This window comes from Pithys albifrons, chromosome 8 (genome assembly GCF_047495875.1).
Source record: "Pithys albifrons albifrons isolate INPA30051 chromosome 8, PitAlb_v1, whole genome shotgun sequence".
Classification (NCBI taxonomy): domain Eukaryota; kingdom Metazoa; phylum Chordata; class Aves; order Passeriformes; family Thamnophilidae; genus Pithys; species Pithys albifrons.
This window is the reverse complement of record NC_092465.1, coordinates 21,854,537-21,875,468: the sequence shown is the minus strand read 5'-3', so window position 1 is coordinate 21,875,468 and position 20,932 is coordinate 21,854,537. Positions and strand designations below refer to the sequence as shown.

Sequence of the window (20,932 nt, the reverse complement as noted above, 5' to 3'; positions counted from 1 at the left end):
ACGTCTTGGGACAATGTTCCCAGTTCACCCAGGTGAACTACTCAGGCAGACAGAACTCAGCCTGATGGTTAAAAATCCTTCTTTTACAACATGCAGATCCCTCCTCCTCTTTGAGAAACAGCAAAACTCTTGGACACTTATGGATGTGGCTAAATCAAGGCAGAGAGCGAACCGCTCTAATATGTGCTACAATTACAGAAAAGAAGGCCTGCTAAGTCTTGTTCTGAGGCCTTTGGTAGTGATGCTGACACTTGGGAGCAGTTATAAAAGATAAGTAGTTGTCACTGTAAGTGCTTTTCAGTAATTAGTGACCTAGAACTTAAACAACATACCTATAGATTCAAAAACTCAAAGCATTGTTCTTCCCCCCACTTCTGGAGTTATTAAGAGAATGGCAATTAAATGTCTGTTCAAGTGGAAACTACCTGTTGATGGATCTCAGTCTTCCAGATCTATTCTGTAGGAAAGCAACTCCTTGCTTATAAAAGAGACCAAGAAGGGATATTTCCTTTCTCATATTATTCTTCTGTGACTACTCTCTGGTGACAAGTTCTAGCTTAGAGCACCTAAATGCTATAATTTGTCTTGGAAATAATCTTGGTCTCTCTGAAATTGTATCTAACTTTCTCCTGAGTTTAAAGAAACAAAGCTCTTCCCAGTGCCTTGGCTTGAGAAAAAGAGCTTGATTTCCTTTGCTTAACTATCCCTCCCTGTCTCAAATATCTTCATAGGCAAAGGAAATGGATGTTAATCCTTGGTAATAAAACTAGTATGCCCACAGGCTCTTTCCATCTACTTTTATGGACAACAGGATAGTAGCAGAGTCCATTTAAAGAAGGTAACTCCCATAATCCACAAAAGCTTTTACTGCCTAAATACTCTATTTAATTCCTGCCTTGTAGCAGCAGATTAATAGTAACAATGGTTTGGCTATTTAACTTTTTATTCTGTTTTCATGGTTAGACAGTATTGCTATTATCATTTTATTACAGTATAGTCATTATAAAGCTCATCATTCAAGTCCTAAGGGAAGAGATTAGGAAGATTTAATGTCATTTTAGAATGTGTTGCTGCTGTTCCTAGCTATGCTTTATGGATGAACTTATTCTTTACTTACACTTGTGTTTTCAACACAAGGAGGGCATCAAAATTGGACCTTGAAATAGGTATTTCGTAACATAATGCTCAAATATGTCCAAGAAACATTAAATATTAACTATTGAAGGAAAATATAAAACCCTCAATTTTTTCACTTGGTCCAAAATAGCTACATTTTTGCCATCTTACCATATTGCCTGTCATTGTCTTTAGAAGTCAGGTAAGTTAGTAACATAGTAGCTCTTGATTAAAAATGAGAGAGAGACATTTAGGTATAAATATAAGAACACATTAAGAAATAAAGACAGCTCTTACTATTTTTGTGAAGAAATGTGTTTTAGCATGCATCAGTGGTGTCAGCTCAGACTTGTTCCCCATGGAAATGCTAATGCTAAGGCTAGGGTGGTAGTGTAGAAATCAAACACACATTAAAAATCAAACACACATTAAATTACCTTTGAATCAGCATCCCAACACTGGTGCATCAGTTCTGCAAAACTTCTGGGACAACTGCTTGGAATGGTTAATCTCTAATGAAAAGAGAAGGTATCAGTTACTAGCAGCATTTCCCTTTATGCTGTTACTAACAGATTTCCTGTAATAACAATGTCATTAAAAGAATTAAAACACACTCTTGCTTTTTAAACACAATATAAAAAATGGGAAGTGACAGAAAGAAAAATCAAAATTACTAACACTATCAAGATGTATAATTGATTTTTAATAGACCTATAAGAAAGGAATGTAAAAAAATGCACAAACGAAGCTCCTTAAAAAAGCTCAAGGAAGAAGGAAAAACAAAACCAACAGCTTTTTATACTAAAACATAATAGTTTGTAGAGTTTACTGCCTGGTATTTTAAGATTCTTGCCAAGATAGGCATAATGTACAGGCTGCCTTAATTCCTTTCTCCCACACAGATGATCTAGCTGTACAATACTATAATCACTTTTGACACACAAATGGCTGAAATATAGATTACATTAAGTGAGTTAAAAAGAGTTAGGTGAAGCTCTACATGACACAAGAGACGTTTCATGAGCCTGTGGTCAGAAGGATTAATGAGGACATGCAGATCTCAAAAAGCACTCACAGGGCACAGTGAACTCATAAATATTTCCTAATGACTGAAGACAACGAGTTGCTGGTTATAGCCAGAACCACTGACTGCAAAGAATTAGTTTGTAGCTTGTTTGGTTTTATTTGCTGAGAGTTTTAAACCATGAAAAGATTCACTCAGCCAGTCTTAGAGGATTTTTACATTAAGAGTCTGCCTCCAGAAAGCCTAAAAGCAAATCCTTTCTCATAACACACACAGAGATACTGAAGCCTCTCCAGCTGACTGCAAGCCAGTATTACACAGTATTCCAACAGTACTACACCCCTCTCTGCTCTCACTAACGCAGTTTACTGACTTCAGATGTTTCATGTTAAATAAATAACAAAAAATTGTAGATTAAAAAAACCAGTTATTCAGTGAAAGATAAGAAAAAAGCTGGAAAAAGGTTACCTATCCTCTAACAGGTGAGAACCAAGTATTACAGTCCTGTTTAGACCAACTTGTCAGGAAGATCCTTTGATCTGCCCTATTATTATTGCCATTTCATAAGCAAAGCAGAGCAAGTTGTGTCTAACTCTACCACTATATTACTGCAGCATGATCTGCAAAGCCTTAAAAGACATAGCAGCCAAAAGTAAGAGTCAAAAAATTCTGCTCCACAAGCATTTGAATACCATGAGAACTGGAAACATGAGATACTGAGGCAGGACACTGCAAAGTCTGATTAGTAAAATAATGTAGTAACTTAAGGTGCAAAGGTTTCTGTGCCAGAAATACACAGAAGTCTGTACAATGTATAAACAAGTTGTACTGGTGGTTGATCTGTGATTGAGTCATTAGCCTAAAAATACACTGGCTGGTCTTGCTGCAGTATTGTCTGTAACTCTCACTGTTCCGGAAGGGGGACAACCAGTTGCAAGAAATTCTGTACAAGTTGTCTCACTTGTGCAGAATTTCACCTATATAATACGTTATATAGAGGTAGCAGGTTTCAAAAATGTTGTATTATAATAAAAATTGTATTTCTCAGTGGCATTTATTATGAGATCATGCCAAGTATAATCTGAGCTCTCATGCTTTTCTTTTCTGGCTGAAAAAACATTATACAGAAACTCTACCAGAATAAAAAGAACATTGTGAAATTATGCAGAGTCAAAAGAGATCCATACAGAATCATTAGAATCTATGTCATCTGTTGGTCTCAGGATTTGCAAAGGGAATTTTTCACCTTATGCAATTACGCTTTGGCCTCAGTCCCACACTGAGACTTGCAGTGCAAAAAATGAAGGACTGGCTCAGCAGTGATTCAGTCCTGTTCTGGACTGGAACCATGCAATCCCATTGATATCAAGAGATTGAACTGAGAGCAGAACCTGATCCTTACACTTGATTTGGGACATAGGAAACTAAGAAGAAAAGTAGTACAAGACAACTTTTATGGGGCTTATGCTGCATCTGTTACCCAAGTCATGGCCAGAAAAATCAAAAATGTGTAATGCCCCCTAAGGTCTGTCTAATGAAGATGGTAGCAACAGGTTAGTGATACCTGGCAGGCAAAGAGCTGGCTCTGAAAATGTCACCCCTTAGGTTTCTTCAGCAATGAGTAAAACAGTCATGTATTTTACAGTTCCTTGCTCTGGAAAGCTGTAGAGAAATGTGTCTTTTATGCCTGTCATCTTTCACCAAGCGACTACATCTCTTTACAATATTCCCAATGCTACTCTGTACCCATTATGTAAAACTGCACGTAGTAGGCACAAGAAACAAATACTGTTGATGGAGGGCTTTATGGTTGCTCCTCCAAAATGCTGTATGAGGCTTTTCCTAAACCAGGAGAAAGAATATTTTTGTGCCCCCTGCTCTGATAAACGCAGTAGAAGACCACATTCATAATCTTCCCACTGCTAGTGTAGCATTTCCATCTAATTGGTATATCGCAGTGTCATTCACTGGAATTAATCCAGTCCTCAAACAGAATTAAAAATAAAGGGGGAAAAACGCCAACAAAAAATATTAAACTAAGAGGAGGAAACCTAACTCCTCTGTTTAATTCTGAAGCATTTTGAGAAACAGTTTATGTAGAATAATAGAAATCTGTATTGTACAGCCACTGCCTCACCATTGTAAAGTTTCCCAAGCTTCCGCTGTGTCTAGATAGAGGAGGTTTCATCTTTGTGGAGGATTTCCATGCTTGTCTGTGTGTGGTACAGTTACAACTTAAAATGTTTTTTAAATGTAGTTACTGTCTTTGATATCAAGGGACTATGTGTTCAGATATATGCTCACATGTCCAACTAACTGAAAGCCTCAATTTGTGAGAAGAAGAAAAGCGAGGCTGGGGACACTGTACAAACGGTGTTTACACCACTGAAGTGCTTTTGAAATGGAAAGACTCTGCATGAGGAGGCTTGCAGCTATGCCACAGCCTTGCCGATACCAGTGAGGAGCTCATCTTCAATGTAGTGTTGAACGTAGGTGGCAAAACTGTAATTTCTCTCTTTTTTAAAACTATTTTTTCTTCTTTTATTTTTGAAATTTTCATCTAAGCGGCAGTTTCTTGTACTATAGTGACTCCTGCTGGGAGAGTTAAGTTGAAGTAGCTGAAGGTCTCTTACAGATATATCAACTCCCGGCCAGTAAAAAGATGTCCTAAACGCAGGAGATGGAGTTAAACTGTTCCCCTACCTTGGACGCAATGGCTTCTTTCATCACTAAGAACAAACCCCTAGGTTTTACAATTGAGACTGAGAAACTAGTACAGTACTTGTACAATTTTTGATCTACAGCATCACGACGTGAAGCTGCAACAATTAGATGTAAAGGGTCCATTCATGAGGAATAACATCACTTTGACCCTTTGTGTTAGCTCCTACTGCTAATCTTTCCATACGCGTGAACTTACTTTCAATTTGAAGAAGATGAAAAAGTCTTTTGCAAAACCCCAATACTGTTTTCTGATCTATGTACCTGAATGTAGAAACGTAGTCTTACCTCGTTTTTTTCCACTACAAGCCAAGCTACTTGTAATCCTTCCAAGCCTTTAAAGGGGACCTCCCTTGTTAGCATCTCCCAGAGAACCTGGAAGAGAAAAAAAGAAAAGAATTTTTATTTCTGTACTTTGTATTTTAAATACATTATTAAACCTTGATACAGCACTATTCTGTATCCAATTACCAGGCAACCAGTTTCCATTTGCAGGTACTTGGACCAGTGTTTGTGTGTAAGATCTTCTCACTAAATTAATTTGAATGTTTCTGCTTTTTCCTCTACAGAAAAGCCAAGATGAAAAACTGGGTTGTTTTTTTACTTTCTTTGTACACTATAAAGTTCACATTTGGCAGTTGAAACTTGGGAAGACAACAAACTCTTCCTCTCCTTCTCAGTCCCAACTAGATATATCTCTGCTTTGCAGTAATTTTTCATTTAAAAATATTTCCATATAATTGGAACTAATGAATATGATCCAAAAGGTATTTTGCTCCTATAATATGCCTATGAAAATACTACACATAATTTTGCAATCAAAACTGTAATTGTTTATCTCCAAGTATGTGATCATGTTAAACTAAGCAATATACAACATATGAAAAATTACTCTGTTCTACTCAAGATTTTATATATGTGTTGTACTTAGATATAGAAACATCTACTAATTTTTGCATGCTTTTAGTGTTTTGGTAACAGAGTACCTGAGAATCTAAGCTATTCGATAGAAAAAGAGTCTGGCATCACCAGAAAGGCTTCAAGTCAATGAATCCAACTTTTATTCTGCCGTTGAGACAACATATTGGAATTCAAACAAATTAATAGTACTTTGTATCTCCACTTGTATATGTCCCTCTTTTTTTTAAAGCAGAACCTTCATATACTCATATTGTTACAAATACCTCCAAACTTTTTCTTCTGCCCATATACCAAGCATAATAACAAAAAAACCCCCATCCTTTATGCAGGATTTGCCTAAATGTATTAAGATCCTTATGCAAGTCTATATATCCTCACTGTTTGGGTTAGTACCCAAGTTCATTCCAGCTACATAATTTTGAATGGATTGTGGACAGCTATAAAGATAATTAGAAAGAAAATACAATATTGGGAGATGGAGGTCAAGCAAAAAAAATGCATTGAAGTAGAGTTGGGCCTTTAATCAAGTAAATGGCAAACACTCCAACAATAGATCTCTTTGAATAATTCTGCTTGAGTCAGAAGACTGATATGTAAATGTAAGGTTATCTAGGAAAAATAAGTAGTTTTCCTGAGAACAAGAAATACATGGGGAAAGCTACCGTAGACATATTCAACTATCCTGTTTGCCTCAGTTCACTCCTTTTAGAAGAAAAAAAAGGCACCTCAATTACTAATTTCAATGATCACCTCCCTGCTGGTAGAGAAGAAAATTTAACTGTGAGAGAAGGAGAAACTTCAGCAGTCCCATGTACTTCAGATAAAAAAGCAGTGTACAAAGCAGTCAGTTTAAAACAAAAGCTCCTGGATCAAAGCAAACATGCAGCTGAGCAGCCTTGCAGAACCACCTCATCTCAATGGCTGTGCCATGAAACCACAGAGGAGAAATTCAAGTGTGCACAAGATAGAGCAGTATCTAAATATATCTTCCAAGTGAAGAACATAATGAAATACATGTTAAATGTCTTCAAGTGCCTTGAGCTGGAAAACTACTGCTGTGCAACCTTTCTTTCAGAAGACTTCAAATTGTAAGACCTGTCCCATTTCATTCATGTACATATGTTTGTGTAGAACATTTTGCACTGAATTCCTTTATCATGACGCCTTTAGCATTTATTTCAAGTGTCTGCACAGATCACTGCCTCCCTAAACCAACAGTGCTAGCTAAAAACAATTCAAGATTGCACACAGTTGAAGAGAAAAAGAGCAACCTGATACAATATGAAGAATTTTTCTTAATGCTTTCATTTTACTAATAACTGAAAGTAAAAGATCCAAAAGTGGGATGTTGGAACTCCTTGTATTTACTCACACGAGTTTAGAAAACATTCTAATAATGACGCAGTTTTCATTTTCAGGCAAATGGTATAGATAAAGCATTTCATTCCAACAGTGACATGTCTCTATAGGAGCTTCAACCCCATCTCTTGGACCAGCTACCCTGAATCATCAGCTAAGGTCAATGATTGCATCACTAGTGTTTTAAAAAGCAGTAAATGGGTAACTTCCGCATTCCCAGTTGCCTCTTCCTCTCCCCAGGGTCATTCAGCAGCAGACAAGGACCTTAACCTGACTCACCCCAGCCTCTTTATTGAGAGGTACACTGTTCATCTTCAGAATTGGCTCCCCAGCTCACTTCATATGGAAATCAATTTATCTTCCATTTCTGGTGTAAAATCTAATTGAGACTGACATGGTTCACTTCTCCTCCCACCTCTGATGGTGAGGACTACCTGCTTTCCTGATCACACCACATATCTGTGATGATGGACAGTAAGTGCTCAAAGAAAAAGACAGCCAAGCTAGAAACAATGATGAAAAGCAAAGGAAGGGCATTTATGCAGTGGTTTGTAAGCTGTGGTCTCTGAAGATGCTGTTTTCATGTTTGCATACAGAGGAACAGAAAGGGGAGATAAATGTATGAATGTTCATCCTATAGCTGAGAATAAGAATTATGTAGTCTTCAGAAAAAGCTCACACACTTATTTCTGTCAGCTCAGCTGTGCATTTCAATTCTTATCCTCTCAACTATATGAGAACAACCCAAAGGAAAAAAAACACCTCACAACACCTCCACCAGTGCAAAGCCAACCAAGATTCAAAGTGCCATTTGGACAGGGGAACATCAACATGAGTAATTTGAGGAAAACACTCTGAACACCTTCATTGAAAAAAACAAGTGTTTTTCTCTTGGGAGGAAACTGTTCACAGACAATGGTCAGGAGCCACAGTGAGAAGTACAGCACAAGCATTAGCATTGCACTTGTAGAGGTACTGCCCTTAGGCATGAAAATCGGGTCTCTCTTCTCTGCATTGATCCAACTGCAGTTAAAGATGGCATAATTCTTTTCAAAAAGAGTAAGGGATAAGCTCTGGAGCTGGCCAACATTCCCTCTATAAATAACGTATGTTCTTATAGCTACAGCAATGTTTGAACAGCTGTTACATTTAATGCCAGTCTCTATGCCACCGACAGCCAATTAATAGTTTTACTTATTTGTTCTTGTAAGTGATAAAATAATTCAGCTACATCTTATAAGCTTTCTATGATTAAACACATTTATACTGATATACAAACACATGCTGTGGTGCACTACAAACAGTTCTGCCAGGATAATATATTCTGAGCATATGTCTTCATGATTTCAAAACAGCTTTTGGAGTGACACTGTCATTCCATATACACTTTCCTATCTGGCAGAGATGCAAGGATTAATTTTTGAGCAACGCACAATGACATATGAATCAATTTCAGGGTTGATCACTTGTAAGACTTGGTATCTCTTGTTTAGAGTATGGATTTGGAAATGGATCAGAAAAGAGAATCACAGCATGGCTGAAGGAAAGTGCAAGATCTGTCTTTGTGTTGTAATAAATCTCCTGGAACCTTTAGCTTTAGCATTTCATGGCAGTATTATAAGTTATTTACTATACATCCCAAAGAGAGTACATGGGTTTAACCATCCATGAAGAGCAGGACAAGCTAATCTGAACCTTAACTATAAATGTGTATACAGTTGTTCACAAAGAGGAAAATTCATTTCAGTTGAGAAGCAACTCAGACCTACAAGGTTGCAGAAGGACTTCAACACTTCATGGAAAAAAGCTCTCACACACCTTAAGGCATAGTATTTAAAATCACAGACTGGATTGTAGAAAGAAAAGACAGTCAGACAAAAAGTAGCAGAAAAGAAATTAAAGAAAACCATGGGGAAGGTGACAAATATTGCAAATGGAATATCTATTCCTAGCATCCCACTAGTTTACATTTGAAAGGATTCTGTTCTTTGTTAAGAGGACTTTCACTGAAGAAAAGCAGATTTGTCTCTCTAGCACAAAAGCTGCTGGCAAGTGTTATGCTTTGAAAAGAGATTCTTTAAATTTTGTTTTTATAGATGATAATAATTTGAAGAGAAAAAAAATACCCTTTCTCAGATTTTTTGTTTTCAATCCCTAGCTAATTCTCCAATAATTGTAACACTTATTATTGGGAGATTCCAACCTTCAATGTTATATTCAGGCCATTTCTTGCTGGTATAACCCCATTATGTCAGTAATTCCATCAATGGAGAACTTTGGCCATTGCCATTCTTCATTTTTTACCACTGTATCTCCTCACAAAATGATGTTCCAAGATTAGAGTTATAAATAGATTAATTCACTCCTAAGGAATTACAAATTCATAAGCTGCTACCCCCCAGTAGAATACATAAGCTTAAAAAATATTTTAAAAATGTGGGTAAAATATTATTAGAAACTCTAAAGTAGTACTACTCACCCATAAGAATGTTTAAAGTATTCTGGCAACACTGAACCATTTTCATAAGGAAGGTAGTTGAGCTTTACCTCCAAGCACTGAACTGTCAAAGGAACCTTACTTTTTGGATGAGGAAAAATAAACTATGCATGACATACTGTTCCCAAGGCACTGTAAATACTTCACATGATAAGATATTAAATAATTTCTTACCTTCTCCCACACAGACAACATTACTTAAAGTCAGTTCAGACTGGGATGATTATGTGAGCAGTTTGAGATATAAAACTATGTTTGGAATTTTTCCTCTAACATTTTTTTCTGTTTTGAAACTGGAATGTTTCCCTTCAATGGATAATATGTGATTGCTTCCAGTAACAGTTTACATTTACATTTGTTAGCTTATGTTCTCTCACTGTTTGTGACCTAGTTCAGTTAAGCAAGCAAGGATTTTGAATTTGACAATACAGGCTTTTTCTCCCTCCTTGCAAAACTTCAACCTTTCATTGTTAAGTGATGCCACATCATCTCTCATATATTTTTTTCTAACTTGAAACAGCTGTCTGGCAAAAAGTTTATGTTGTCCTCCATTGGGACACCAGCCTAAACATGTTAGCCATTAGGTGGTAGCTTAAAAACACAGTGCCTCCCTCACAATCTGTCTACTCCCGTTCCTCAAAAAGAGGCAATACTTGATGGGTACTCAAGAATTTCTCATTCTGCCACCCACTGTTAAATCCAAACACAGATATGCATGAAAACTGCTACCCCACTTCCTTTCCTTTTCCCCCAAAGTACTCTTCACTGCCCTCTGTCAGAGAAAGGGTATGGGCTAGGCACACAATCAATCGGACTGGTACGGTTATTTCCAGCCTATTTTGTATTGCAGAACAAAACCAGATTAGAGCTTAACTGTGGACACAGTGAAGTCATTCACATTATTGAGTCTGAAAACCTGACATTCTGGTGAACTATAACTGATTGTTCACCCTTCAGAAAACCAGCAAAGCAATGCTGGGCTTTTCTGAATTTTCAGATGGGTTCTCTATCTCCACAAGGCGTAGAGTTTCTATTATCACAGCTAATGATAGCAGGGTCTTTTAAACAATGAAGCATAGAGCAGTGGCTTACTTTTTATTTTAATTAGTGATACTCCATTTCAGGGGAAGTGGAATGCTAATCATTTCATCCTGTTATATACCTACTACAATACAACCTTCAGTTCCACATAAAAACACAAGGAGAGATTCATGACACAGATTGTTCAGGGCTTCTGAAAGCCTTTGGACATATGCTGAATAATTGTGGTAAAGCACGAGTTTCCTAAACTGGCATGCTGCTAAACCCATCAGATCTTACTAACCAGGCAAGATTCTGTTCTTCCTACCATTTTCGAGCACGTAATTATAAATCATGGGTCAGACTTAAAAGAAAGTGTGGAGTTTTTTATTGTTCTTATTTAGAATTGTTGTTCTTGCATCACACAAATTATGTCACAGCAGAGAACTGTTACTACTTATAGTGAAATGAGAGGCACTCACCACTCCATATGAGTACGTGTCACATGTTTCAGACACTGGAAGGCTTTGAATAACTTCTGGAGCCATCCATGGAAAAGTGCCCACTAACGACATGTGTGTCGTATGGGAGTGGAACCTTGAGGCACCAAAATCACAGATCTGGCAAGAATAAATAAAAAATTAAACAGGTATTAGAGTATCAACCTCATTCATTAGACATCAAAACACTGAGGCAAGCAGCAGCATCTCTCTACAAATAATTAAAGTGTTCATACCTTTAACACACCATCAGCAGCTATAACAACTGAAAATGAAAAAACAAAAGGTTACAAGAATGCTAAAAATAAACACAATACATTTTCACAGTAACATACTTTGTTTTTTAACAAGACAGGTGATCCTATGGTGAGCCAGCACTTGAATGTGCATATGTGCATAACTGTCCTGGTTTCTTTGAGAAGCTTTAGAAAATGTCTGCTGAATCTCTGCAAGCCTCCAAACAAACACAAAACCTTTCAGGCCTTACTGAATTCAAAGATAGAAATACAGATAAACTTCATTCTCCCCAATGTAGCTAAGCTGAACAAGAAGTTCTCTGGAAGATTCATTAATAAATGGAGAAAACCTACAACTAGACTTTTCTTGACTATTATCTCCTTGTCTACATTATTAAAATCTGTGTCCCTCATATGCCACAACTAGTAGTGGAAGTTTCATTTAAAAGACAATGTTCTTGCAAATTTCATAAACAGTCATCAACTGCTAAGTATGGACTCTACACTCAAAAGCATGAATATCTGTCAAACCTCAAAACTGGCCACAGTAAAGACAAGATTTTCTAACAAGAAGTAATAGGCCTTATCCAGTCTACTGTGTCTGGTGTCTGCCAGCCTTTCCTGGTACTCAACCTTTTCAAATACAAAAAGGAAGTGAGGCGTGGAGAAGAGCCTGAAGAAGAGGAGGCTTAGAGGTGACTTCATGACTGTCTGTAACTACCTGAAGGGAAGTTCTAGCCAGGTGGGAGTTGGTCTCTTCTCCCGGGCACTCAGCAATAGGACAAGGGGGCACAAGCTCAAGCTCTGCCAGGGGAAATTTAAGTTGGAGATCAAAAAAAATTCTTTACAGAGAGAGTAATCAAACATTGGAACGGGCTGCCCAGAGCGGTGGTGGATTCACCATCCCTGGAGGTTTTTAAACTGAGATTGGACGTGGCACTGAGTGCCATGATCTGGTAAAGGGACTGGAGTTGGACCAAGGGTTGGACTTGATGACCTCAGAAGTCTTTTCCAACCCAATCGATTCTATGATTCTATGAGTGCCTGGGCAGTGTCTGAAAGCTGATGAGATGGGTACAGGCACGGCCAGCAAGACACAACTTGAAAAAGTCCTTCATACTGCTCTAAATGATGCCAGGGTTCGTAATGAAGCTCAGTCAGGATGGGGAGGATGGAACAGGCTCCTCTGTGCCTCAACAACTGCAGCTTTGATAACAGCCAAAGCGTTAGTTAGTTCTGCTTGTTCACAAAGCTCAGGCACAGATTTAAATGCTACATTAACAGGTAACAGTAAATGCAGAGCGTTTCACAGTTTTGCTACTTTACCATTCCTGGACTTCAAGTCTCTGTGGATAACTTTGACTGGAGCTTCCATGTGTAAATAGTGCATTCCTACACAAAACAAGGGAACAATCTAGTTAGGCTGAGTGGGGTGACCATGAATCTGCAGTCATGTTTCCTGGTTCCCATTAACTGTACTCATTATGAACTGGCATACCTGTATGGCATATTGAGATGCTGAAGGAGAAGCAAATTTTCTCATAATCTATTTCAGGTAAATAGCATTACACAAAGCTCATATATCTCTCAGAGCATCTATATGGATATGCTAATGGTTTATAATGTCATGTATAGTTATTTTCTCTAACGTTGTGTCATTTGTTCATTAACTTACACTAATGTGGTCAGTCACAGAGAACACAAAGGATGAAACATTTTATTCTACATAATTTCAGCATGTTTGAGGAGAATAAGCCTTTAGCTTCCTTAAATGCCCCAATTCAATCAAATGTAAGGGCAATTACCCACTTTACCTCACAATTACTCTACATCAGCAAAATTATCCTCTTGGGACTTAGGGGCTCATAGAAGCCATTTTCACTTCAGAAAATTTTGGATTCATAATAAACAAGGAACATATTAAAAAGCACAGTGAATGGTTTTTGCTTTTTTTATATATGTATGTGTTGGTTGGTTTTGTTACAATTTGAGTAAGAAAGTCCACAAAGGCTTTCCTGACTTCCTAAGGAAAGCACTTCAGCTGTGCACTTTGGAGGCTGTGTAGGATGGCATACAAAACTTGTCTTGCTTACCTTTAGCTATGTCAGTTGCCCAGGTCATGATATGATCCATATCCATCTCTTCACTTTTGTTACTATTAATGTAATCAAACAGTGAGCCAGCAGAAGCATACTCTGTTAAAAAACAGCAATGAACAAGACATTTTAAAACATTGCACCTAACTTGAAAGATAAAATAGAAACTCTGCCAGTTCCAGAAACCAGTCAACCGCTGGCTTAGTGACCAAGAATTTGGGTTCAGAAGCTAATATTATTAGACATAATCTACTGCTAAGGAAAACCAAAGAAACAGAAAAGTGCAACAATATATAACAACGGGTATTAAATTGAAAAGGTATTAGAAAGGACTGGCATCAAGAAAGCTCAGGTAAAGCCATTCCAATTCCAGAGTAAAAGGTTCAGCATGCTCTTTGTTCAGGATAAGCAGACCTTTTCTTTAGTTTAACTACACCTATGAATCCCACAGCAGGATTCTATAGGTACAAACAAAGGCTCTGGGGGCCCACTGGTGTTTGCAAGTGTGTCACAAGGAATCCACTCTGATTGCAAAAGTTGTGGGGCTTAAAGCAGGAATAACATGCCAGTTCTACCTACATACATTCAGGTGTGAAACTGGAGACAACTGAACCCTCCACAGCATCCCTTTTGTACAACCTAAAATTTTTAACCAGTGAATTTGCTGCTCTTGATCAGAAGAGCATTTAACAGATGAGGGTGGTGGTATGAGACCCATCTTACTGTTTCCAAAAATCAAGGATACTCCACACTGGTAAGCAGTACAGTGTGAAAGTGATGCCCCATAACAAAGGATTTTTTAAAATATTTTTTTAAGTAAAGCCACATGTTAAATAAATAATGTTCTGTTAGGAAGGAAGGGTCTGCAAGCAGAAAGGGAAATTAAAATTTTCTTCTCCTATTTCTCCATGGAGGAAGAGAGTAGCAAATCAAATAATTTTTTCATGGAAAAAATGGAAAGATGAAACTACAAGTCTGCGCAGGATAGATTTCCTTGTGCTGTAGGTCATGTACAGCAGTCGAAAGGCCGTAGCTCTCCCACTTAGTATTTACTTAGTAAGTTTTATGTGTATTTAGAACTCATTCATGTTTCACCATAAACACAACAGGAGGTTTATAAAATGAAGCAGTTGATACATTTTCTCTTCTGTTTGCCATGCCCTGGAGCCCAAGTAGCACAACAATCAGTGGGATGCAAGGAGCAGCTTAAGCCTTTCAGCCCTCTCTCCTAAGGCTATTCAGTGTGCTTCTCAGGCAGAATTTTAGCAAGGCTCCCAAAATCTTCTTATCATTTCAAAACAGCCACAAAATTATTGCTGTTAAGACTACATCAACTGAAATGTGATAGGCTAAATGCATAAAAAAATTACATAGTTCCTCATCAGGAAAATGAAAACCACTGGGAGATTGCTGCATGGGGAAGGAAGCTGAGACAAGACTGAATCTGCAGTCTAGAACATGGCAGGCCAGATGAGAAGATTCCAGTGCTAAATGAAAGAGGGAGAAAATAGCAAGCCTCTTGAAAGTAAACACTCAAGTGGCAAGTCAGTTTTGGATCACTGCTGCAGAACCTCCCACTGAAAGGACAGACGTGTTGCTACTGATGTCACCGACAGAGGAGTAAGCTGCTGACCTGCACATTTCCACAATTAAAACAGAAGCTTTTTTTACCCATGATGTCATTATCTGTCTTATAAATGGATTCTTCAGGAATAGGTTGGCTGCATGCTTTGCATGCCTTTACAATGCATAATTTGATCCACCAGGGTCAGGGACAACTCAGCTCCCTGAGCCCTTTGCCACTGTGAACAGAGGCAAGCAAGCTTTAATCAACAAAGCTCCACTGTTACTATTTCTTCTAGGTATTTATTGTGCCACAGGTTTTCACTAGGAGCTTATGGATTTGGAAATCATATAGCAAGGACAATGTTCTGTTGATAATGGAAAGGAAATATTTGCTTTAGAAAGAAAAGCTCTGTCTGAATGCCTGACTGGAACCACTCTGTGATGGGCTGTGGGATGCACAATATACTTCTGTGCAATGGGAGGACAAGCTCTGAGAACCCTTTGAGAAGAAGCAGCTGTAGTCAAAAGCCATACCTGAAAGCTAGAGATTGAGACTGCTGCTGACAGGGACAGCCAGTGAAATCTAGAATGATGAGATCCATGTTAGCAGCTCTCCAGGCGGGATGATCAGCTGTAACACTGACATACATCTCAGCAGGAAAACGTGTTTTAACTGCAGATGTAGCCTATCTCAAAGAACTCTTTAACAATCCCATGTAAGATATTATGAGCAGCTAATACTCAGGACATGCCAATGCTTGGCTGAATGCTCTCACCTCCATCACTCTGAAGAAACATTAGTTTCTCTGGCATTTCTTTTCGTTTGGGATTTTCCCTTACAAAAAATGGATCTCTGACTAAACACAGGATTAAGTCTGCAACACTGAAGGCCATCCAGAAGATCATGAAGTAAAAACCTCTCTTAAAGATATTTCAAGTACAATTAACATTTCTTTTCACAGTAACCATGTTCTCATTGGAAAATGGTGTGGGGAAATGGAGCCTTGCTTCCCTTCCAACCCACAGGGCTCTGGTCTCATTAGAAGCTGCAAGGACAATCAACACCATTGGCTGGGAAAAAAAAAAGCTTTTTTTTTTTCTTTAACCAGACCTTCCTGAGGAAGAAAGTGGTTGAACTACACACCATAGTCTCTTTCTCAAAGGTGGTTAAAGAGTCCCCATTCTCAGTAACATAATTAATTACTTTAGCTGCTGTCTGTCCTGACTGGTAAGCAGGTCAATTACCTGCTGAACACCGACCTTTTGCGAGATCAAACTGAGGACTTCTGATCCAGACATCATCCCAGGTCATTGATTACACCCCTCCTTTGTTATTCTGTTTGCTGGTTTACACTTATTACACTTATATTAAAAAGGATAGTCAAATTACATTACTTGATTTATTAGTTTTCCACTGATTTAATTCCTCCCAGAAGGAATTCAAGACCCTGTCTATATGCCATCACCAGTGCATTCTCTGAGTGGTGTAGGCAGTGGTCACCCCATGCAGCTCTGGAGCGCTGGCTGCACACCTTGACCTCCACTAGGCTTACACTCCTCTGCTAAGTGCAGCTCCCGGTGCTAAGAACGGGGCTGCCTCTCGGATGGCTCCCACCGGATTACACTGCCATCTGCTGTGATAACCAGACGACTCAGAGGCAGGTAGAAATAACTGAATTTTCACAAGTTCTGACAACCAACTGAGAACCAATAAAAGCCTGAATGGTAGTGATTCAGACTGATACGAAGATTGTGCCACATACAAAGACTACTCTTTGTATCAAACTTTGAAGTGTTATAGACATGACAAAACATGCCTCCTAATTCACACTTTCATGGGGTTTACATCTCCAAACATTTGTTTCAGCAGATGGGAGATACCTTTGCTTTGGGTTTACCTTCTACAACTATCTTGCATAGTTTTTCCCATAGAGGAAAGGGAGAAAATTTTACATCTGGACTAACTACCAAGTAAGGACAGGAAGCTTAAAGTGGTGATAGAAAAAAAACCCAAACGCCAACAAAAACTCAACAGTAGCACAAAAATCAATCTCAGCATAATTCTAGGAATGTCAGAATGAACAAAACCTAGTTTTCAATGAATAAAGGAAGCTGTCTTATGGTGTCTTATAAACCCTTGATTCTATTTCAAGGTCTTCCCAGGGCTGGGAACTTCTCAGTCTAAATTCTCCTATTTTCAAAACAGGCAGAATTCATGGTGCAGCTTTGGTCTGAGCAGACTCTCAGCCTTCCCTTTTCAGAGAACCTGCCAGAATTTCATATCATGAAATCCTCTACTTCTTTGACATACCAGTTCAAATGGTAACACAAGGTGAGTGAAAAGCTACTGTTTAAATCAGTGCTGAGTGTGTGCAGTACCCCAGGCTTCACCTGCCTCCAGCCATGCTCCCAGCCTGGTTCTCACCTCCAGCACTCCCATTTACATTGAGGCAGATGGTGCCAAGCACTCTAACATTCAAACAAGGCCAGAACAATTAAAAAAACCACTGAAATTGGGTAAAGCAAATACCTTGCAACACTGGAGTTTTACAGAATCAAGAAAAAGGTCAGACAAAAACCCTTACCTGTAACTATGCCATAATTTGGAGGTTCAATGACAGCTCCGTAGAACTGAATGATGTTCTTGTGACTGAGGACACTGAGTATTTCTGCCTGTTGATAACAAAAAACAAACAAGCAAACAAACAAACAAATTAGATAAGTAAGAACGGGGCCTTTACTGTGATAGCTTACTTTATACCCTAGTGAGTATACACACATATATATAACATGTATAAACACACACATATCTAGGAAAGACAGTCACCAAATGCTTGGCATTTGAAAACTCATGAGAGAGTCTGGCAGATGAATGCTTTGTATGTTTTGGGGGAAAAGAATAAATTTCAGACTATTCTTTCATGGCCAAAGCACAGATGTACAAGTTAAGTCTTTGGAAAAACTGAAGGTCTTGGAAAACTTTGTTCAAATAAAAATCTGGGATTTTTGGCAGAGCTGCAGCAGTCCTATCCAGAATTTGTGTTTATGCATGAAGTACTATGGGTTCAGTGAGTCCAGCACTTCAGGCTGTTAGAGCATACCATGCACACACAGCTACATCCAATGTTTACTGGAAATGCGGAATTTCCAGGCATGTGCCATGGAGTCTGACTGGACACGCACAGCAAGCATGCAGGAGATTGCCAAATAGCCAGCAGTGCAGTTGAAACTGCTCCTCAGAGCTGAGTACAGATGTTTGGCAATTCTGGATAAATATACAAAAACCTTCAAATTCCACTTGAACAATGCTGCTAGGCTTGAGAAAGGGACTGCAAGACAATGAGACTGTATCCACAGAAATTAAGACATAGACTCTCTGTAGTTTATGAGAAAAAAGTCAGATATCTCCTTCAAGGTCTCTCTCAGTTTCATCTATGTGGTTTAATAAATAAAAACTCAACAGATTTTAGACAGATGTTTTTACACAAATATACGTATTATAAAAATACATACATCCTGTTATATATTTTTCTCCATAGTAATGCATTACTTTAAGACTTTATGTTAACTCTATACAAGGCAAGAGCATGTATTAAGAACAAGATCACAAATAACTCCTCAGAACTTAACAGAAGTATCTGATCTGACAGATCCCTTTTTAGATCCCTTGACTGGTGGGAGTGTTGCTGTTTACCTGCAGGTGAGTCTTCATACATATTCTTAGATAACTGCCAATCAAATTATTTTGTGTCCTTGTAGATTCACTAAAAACAGGAAGGCTATAGCAGTTTTGATGCAGAAACCCATGGCACATCAGCTAGTGCTATTGTAATAAATGCAGAGCTGTAGGAAACCACTATTTTTTTTGGCCTATGTTTCATTGGTGATACAATGACACATGGGCCTAACTGAGTGATTACAGATAAAGGCATCACATTGCTGAAGTTTTTGCTACTGTTGTTGCTTATAGCCTTTTCTGAGTAACTTCATCACAGTTTTGAAGTAAGATCTTTAGCTAATGCACAGACATTTACACGCATTCAATTAAATCTTTAGCTTTGAACTTAACTCGGGTTACACTACTCCATGCTGCTTAGCCTGCTTGGCAAGAAAAACAGTCTTACCATCAAGTGAGTAATCTTTTTTCACGGTAACAGAAAATTAACCCTTTAAATATATGATATTTTCAGCAAATCGTACTGCAGAGCGACTCACCTACAAGTCCACAAAATAAATTAATTTGTGGCTATCTAAGCAAATGTGGAAAGATTCACCTGCAGGTAAACAGCAACACTCCTACGGCCAGTCAAGGGATCTGTCGGTAGGGGAGCTCTGCCTGCACCAGCCTCCCCAAGGCAAGGAGCGACAGCAGCAGCAACACAAGCTTTAATTCCAACATCCTTCCCTAGTCTAGAGGATGCATGTGACAGCCTAGTCATTCAAAACTCCATTTCCATGGGCTCACAGACTCCCTACACTTGAAAAACTTTTGGACTATGTGTGTATATTCTTCAGGAAATATTCAATTCCTCTAATTCCTACCAGCATTACTACCAGATAACCAGAAGACCTAATACTCCCTGACAGCCTATCTGAATATTGTCAGAATGAGACAGGAATACCACAGTTGGACAAGCTACCTGGACCACCTTTTCTTGAACGCCTTGGTCAAGAGGAATGGAATAAAGCCATCTTCTTGTAAAGTACTTAAAATACCATGTCTTCAAAGCACTGTGCACATCACCTCCTGTGGTGTTTACAACACAAGTACTCCAATGGGTCATTAGGATTAAATTCATTGGTCTTACAATTTAATTTTCTCATGGCGTAATACATTTAAGTTCTGGCTACAGAAGTAGTACTAGATGAATCTTTTCAGAGAATGATTAAAAATGCGCCATGATTAATACATCCATGTGCCATAGCTCCCTATTCCATCTCCTCCATCTCACACAAGATGCTGCTGGATCCAGTGAAAGCCCATTAGAATCAGTAGACAACAGGAAGGGCTGGCCTGCAGCAACACCAGCAGCAAACTCCAGACCTACGAAACACCCAGTGCTACCACAAAAGGAACAGAAAGCAAGATATGAGCATTGGGCAAACAAGACAAGTACTTCACTGCCACAGGCAAACTGACACACCCAGTGCTTTTATTATTTGGAGATGCAAAAAAATTTCTAATATTATCTCGTTTACATTATATTAAAAATTAAGATAACATTCCAGAAGTATGGAAAAATGCTGTGTCAACTATGGCTAATACCATCATCTTCACGTTGATGTTCATACTCTTATCTGGGATTTAACAGACGCTAAATCAAGCTTCCATCTAAAAAATATGGAGAGGCAACTTCTAATTGTCCAGATACCCTGAATGAACAATTGCAGGGCAAAAAACTGCCAACTCTTTCTAAGGACCATTACAACTGAAAGAAAACTTTTCTAAACACTTTTAATCCCTCTGCTGTTGTTTGCACTAGCAATTCTAGATGATGCCTTTCATGTTTTTTTTCTTTTCAGTTGCTGTAGACCAGCTGTGAACTCTATTAGCTCATTTAAAGACACATTCCTTACAGTGAGAACCAGAAGGAAGTTAGTCCACATCTTTGAACCTTTTGTAATATCTTTGACAAGAAGGTGCTGTATTTCAATGAAAATGACTTTCAGATAGCAAATTACAAAGTGGTGGTTAAAGACTGGTATTTCAAAGGTCTTAGGCACTAATAAGAATATATAGAAACACCTTTAAGCATCAAATTCATACTTAAATCCAAAATGCCCAAATGCTTGAAGAAATCTTGTCATGCACCTGTCTGTCTGAAGGCCACTGAAGAAGTCAGCTCTCGCTGGCTTGGGAACAACACTCTTCCCTC

The 20,932-nt window shown here is 38.4% G+C and overlaps 1 protein-coding gene across 8 annotated transcripts in view; it reads right to left on the bottom strand.

The window, feature by feature from the left end:
- MAP3K20 (mitogen-activated protein kinase kinase kinase 20) overlaps nt 1-20,932 on the bottom strand; it is a 96,678-nt gene that overhangs the window by 49,118 nt on the left and 26,628 nt on the right. For all 8 annotated transcript variants that reach the window (XR_011698430.1, XR_011698432.1, XR_011698433.1 and 5 more), the window contains exons 3-9: nt 17,642-17,729; nt 13,488-13,589; nt 12,721-12,786; nt 11,395-11,423; nt 11,141-11,278; nt 5,150-5,236; nt 1,554-1,628 (exon numbers count right to left, since the gene is read on the bottom strand). Coding sequence is in view for 4 of the 8 variants with exons in the window: in XM_071562350.1 (XP_071418451.1) it covers nt 1,554-1,628; nt 5,150-5,236; nt 11,141-11,278; nt 11,395-11,423; nt 12,721-12,786; nt 13,488-13,589; nt 17,642-17,729 (585 nt within the window). In the remaining 4 variants the exon portion in view is untranslated. The remainder of the gene's footprint in view (nt 1-1,553; nt 1,629-5,149; nt 5,237-11,140; nt 11,279-11,394; nt 11,424-12,720; nt 12,787-13,487; nt 13,590-17,641; nt 17,730-20,932) is intronic.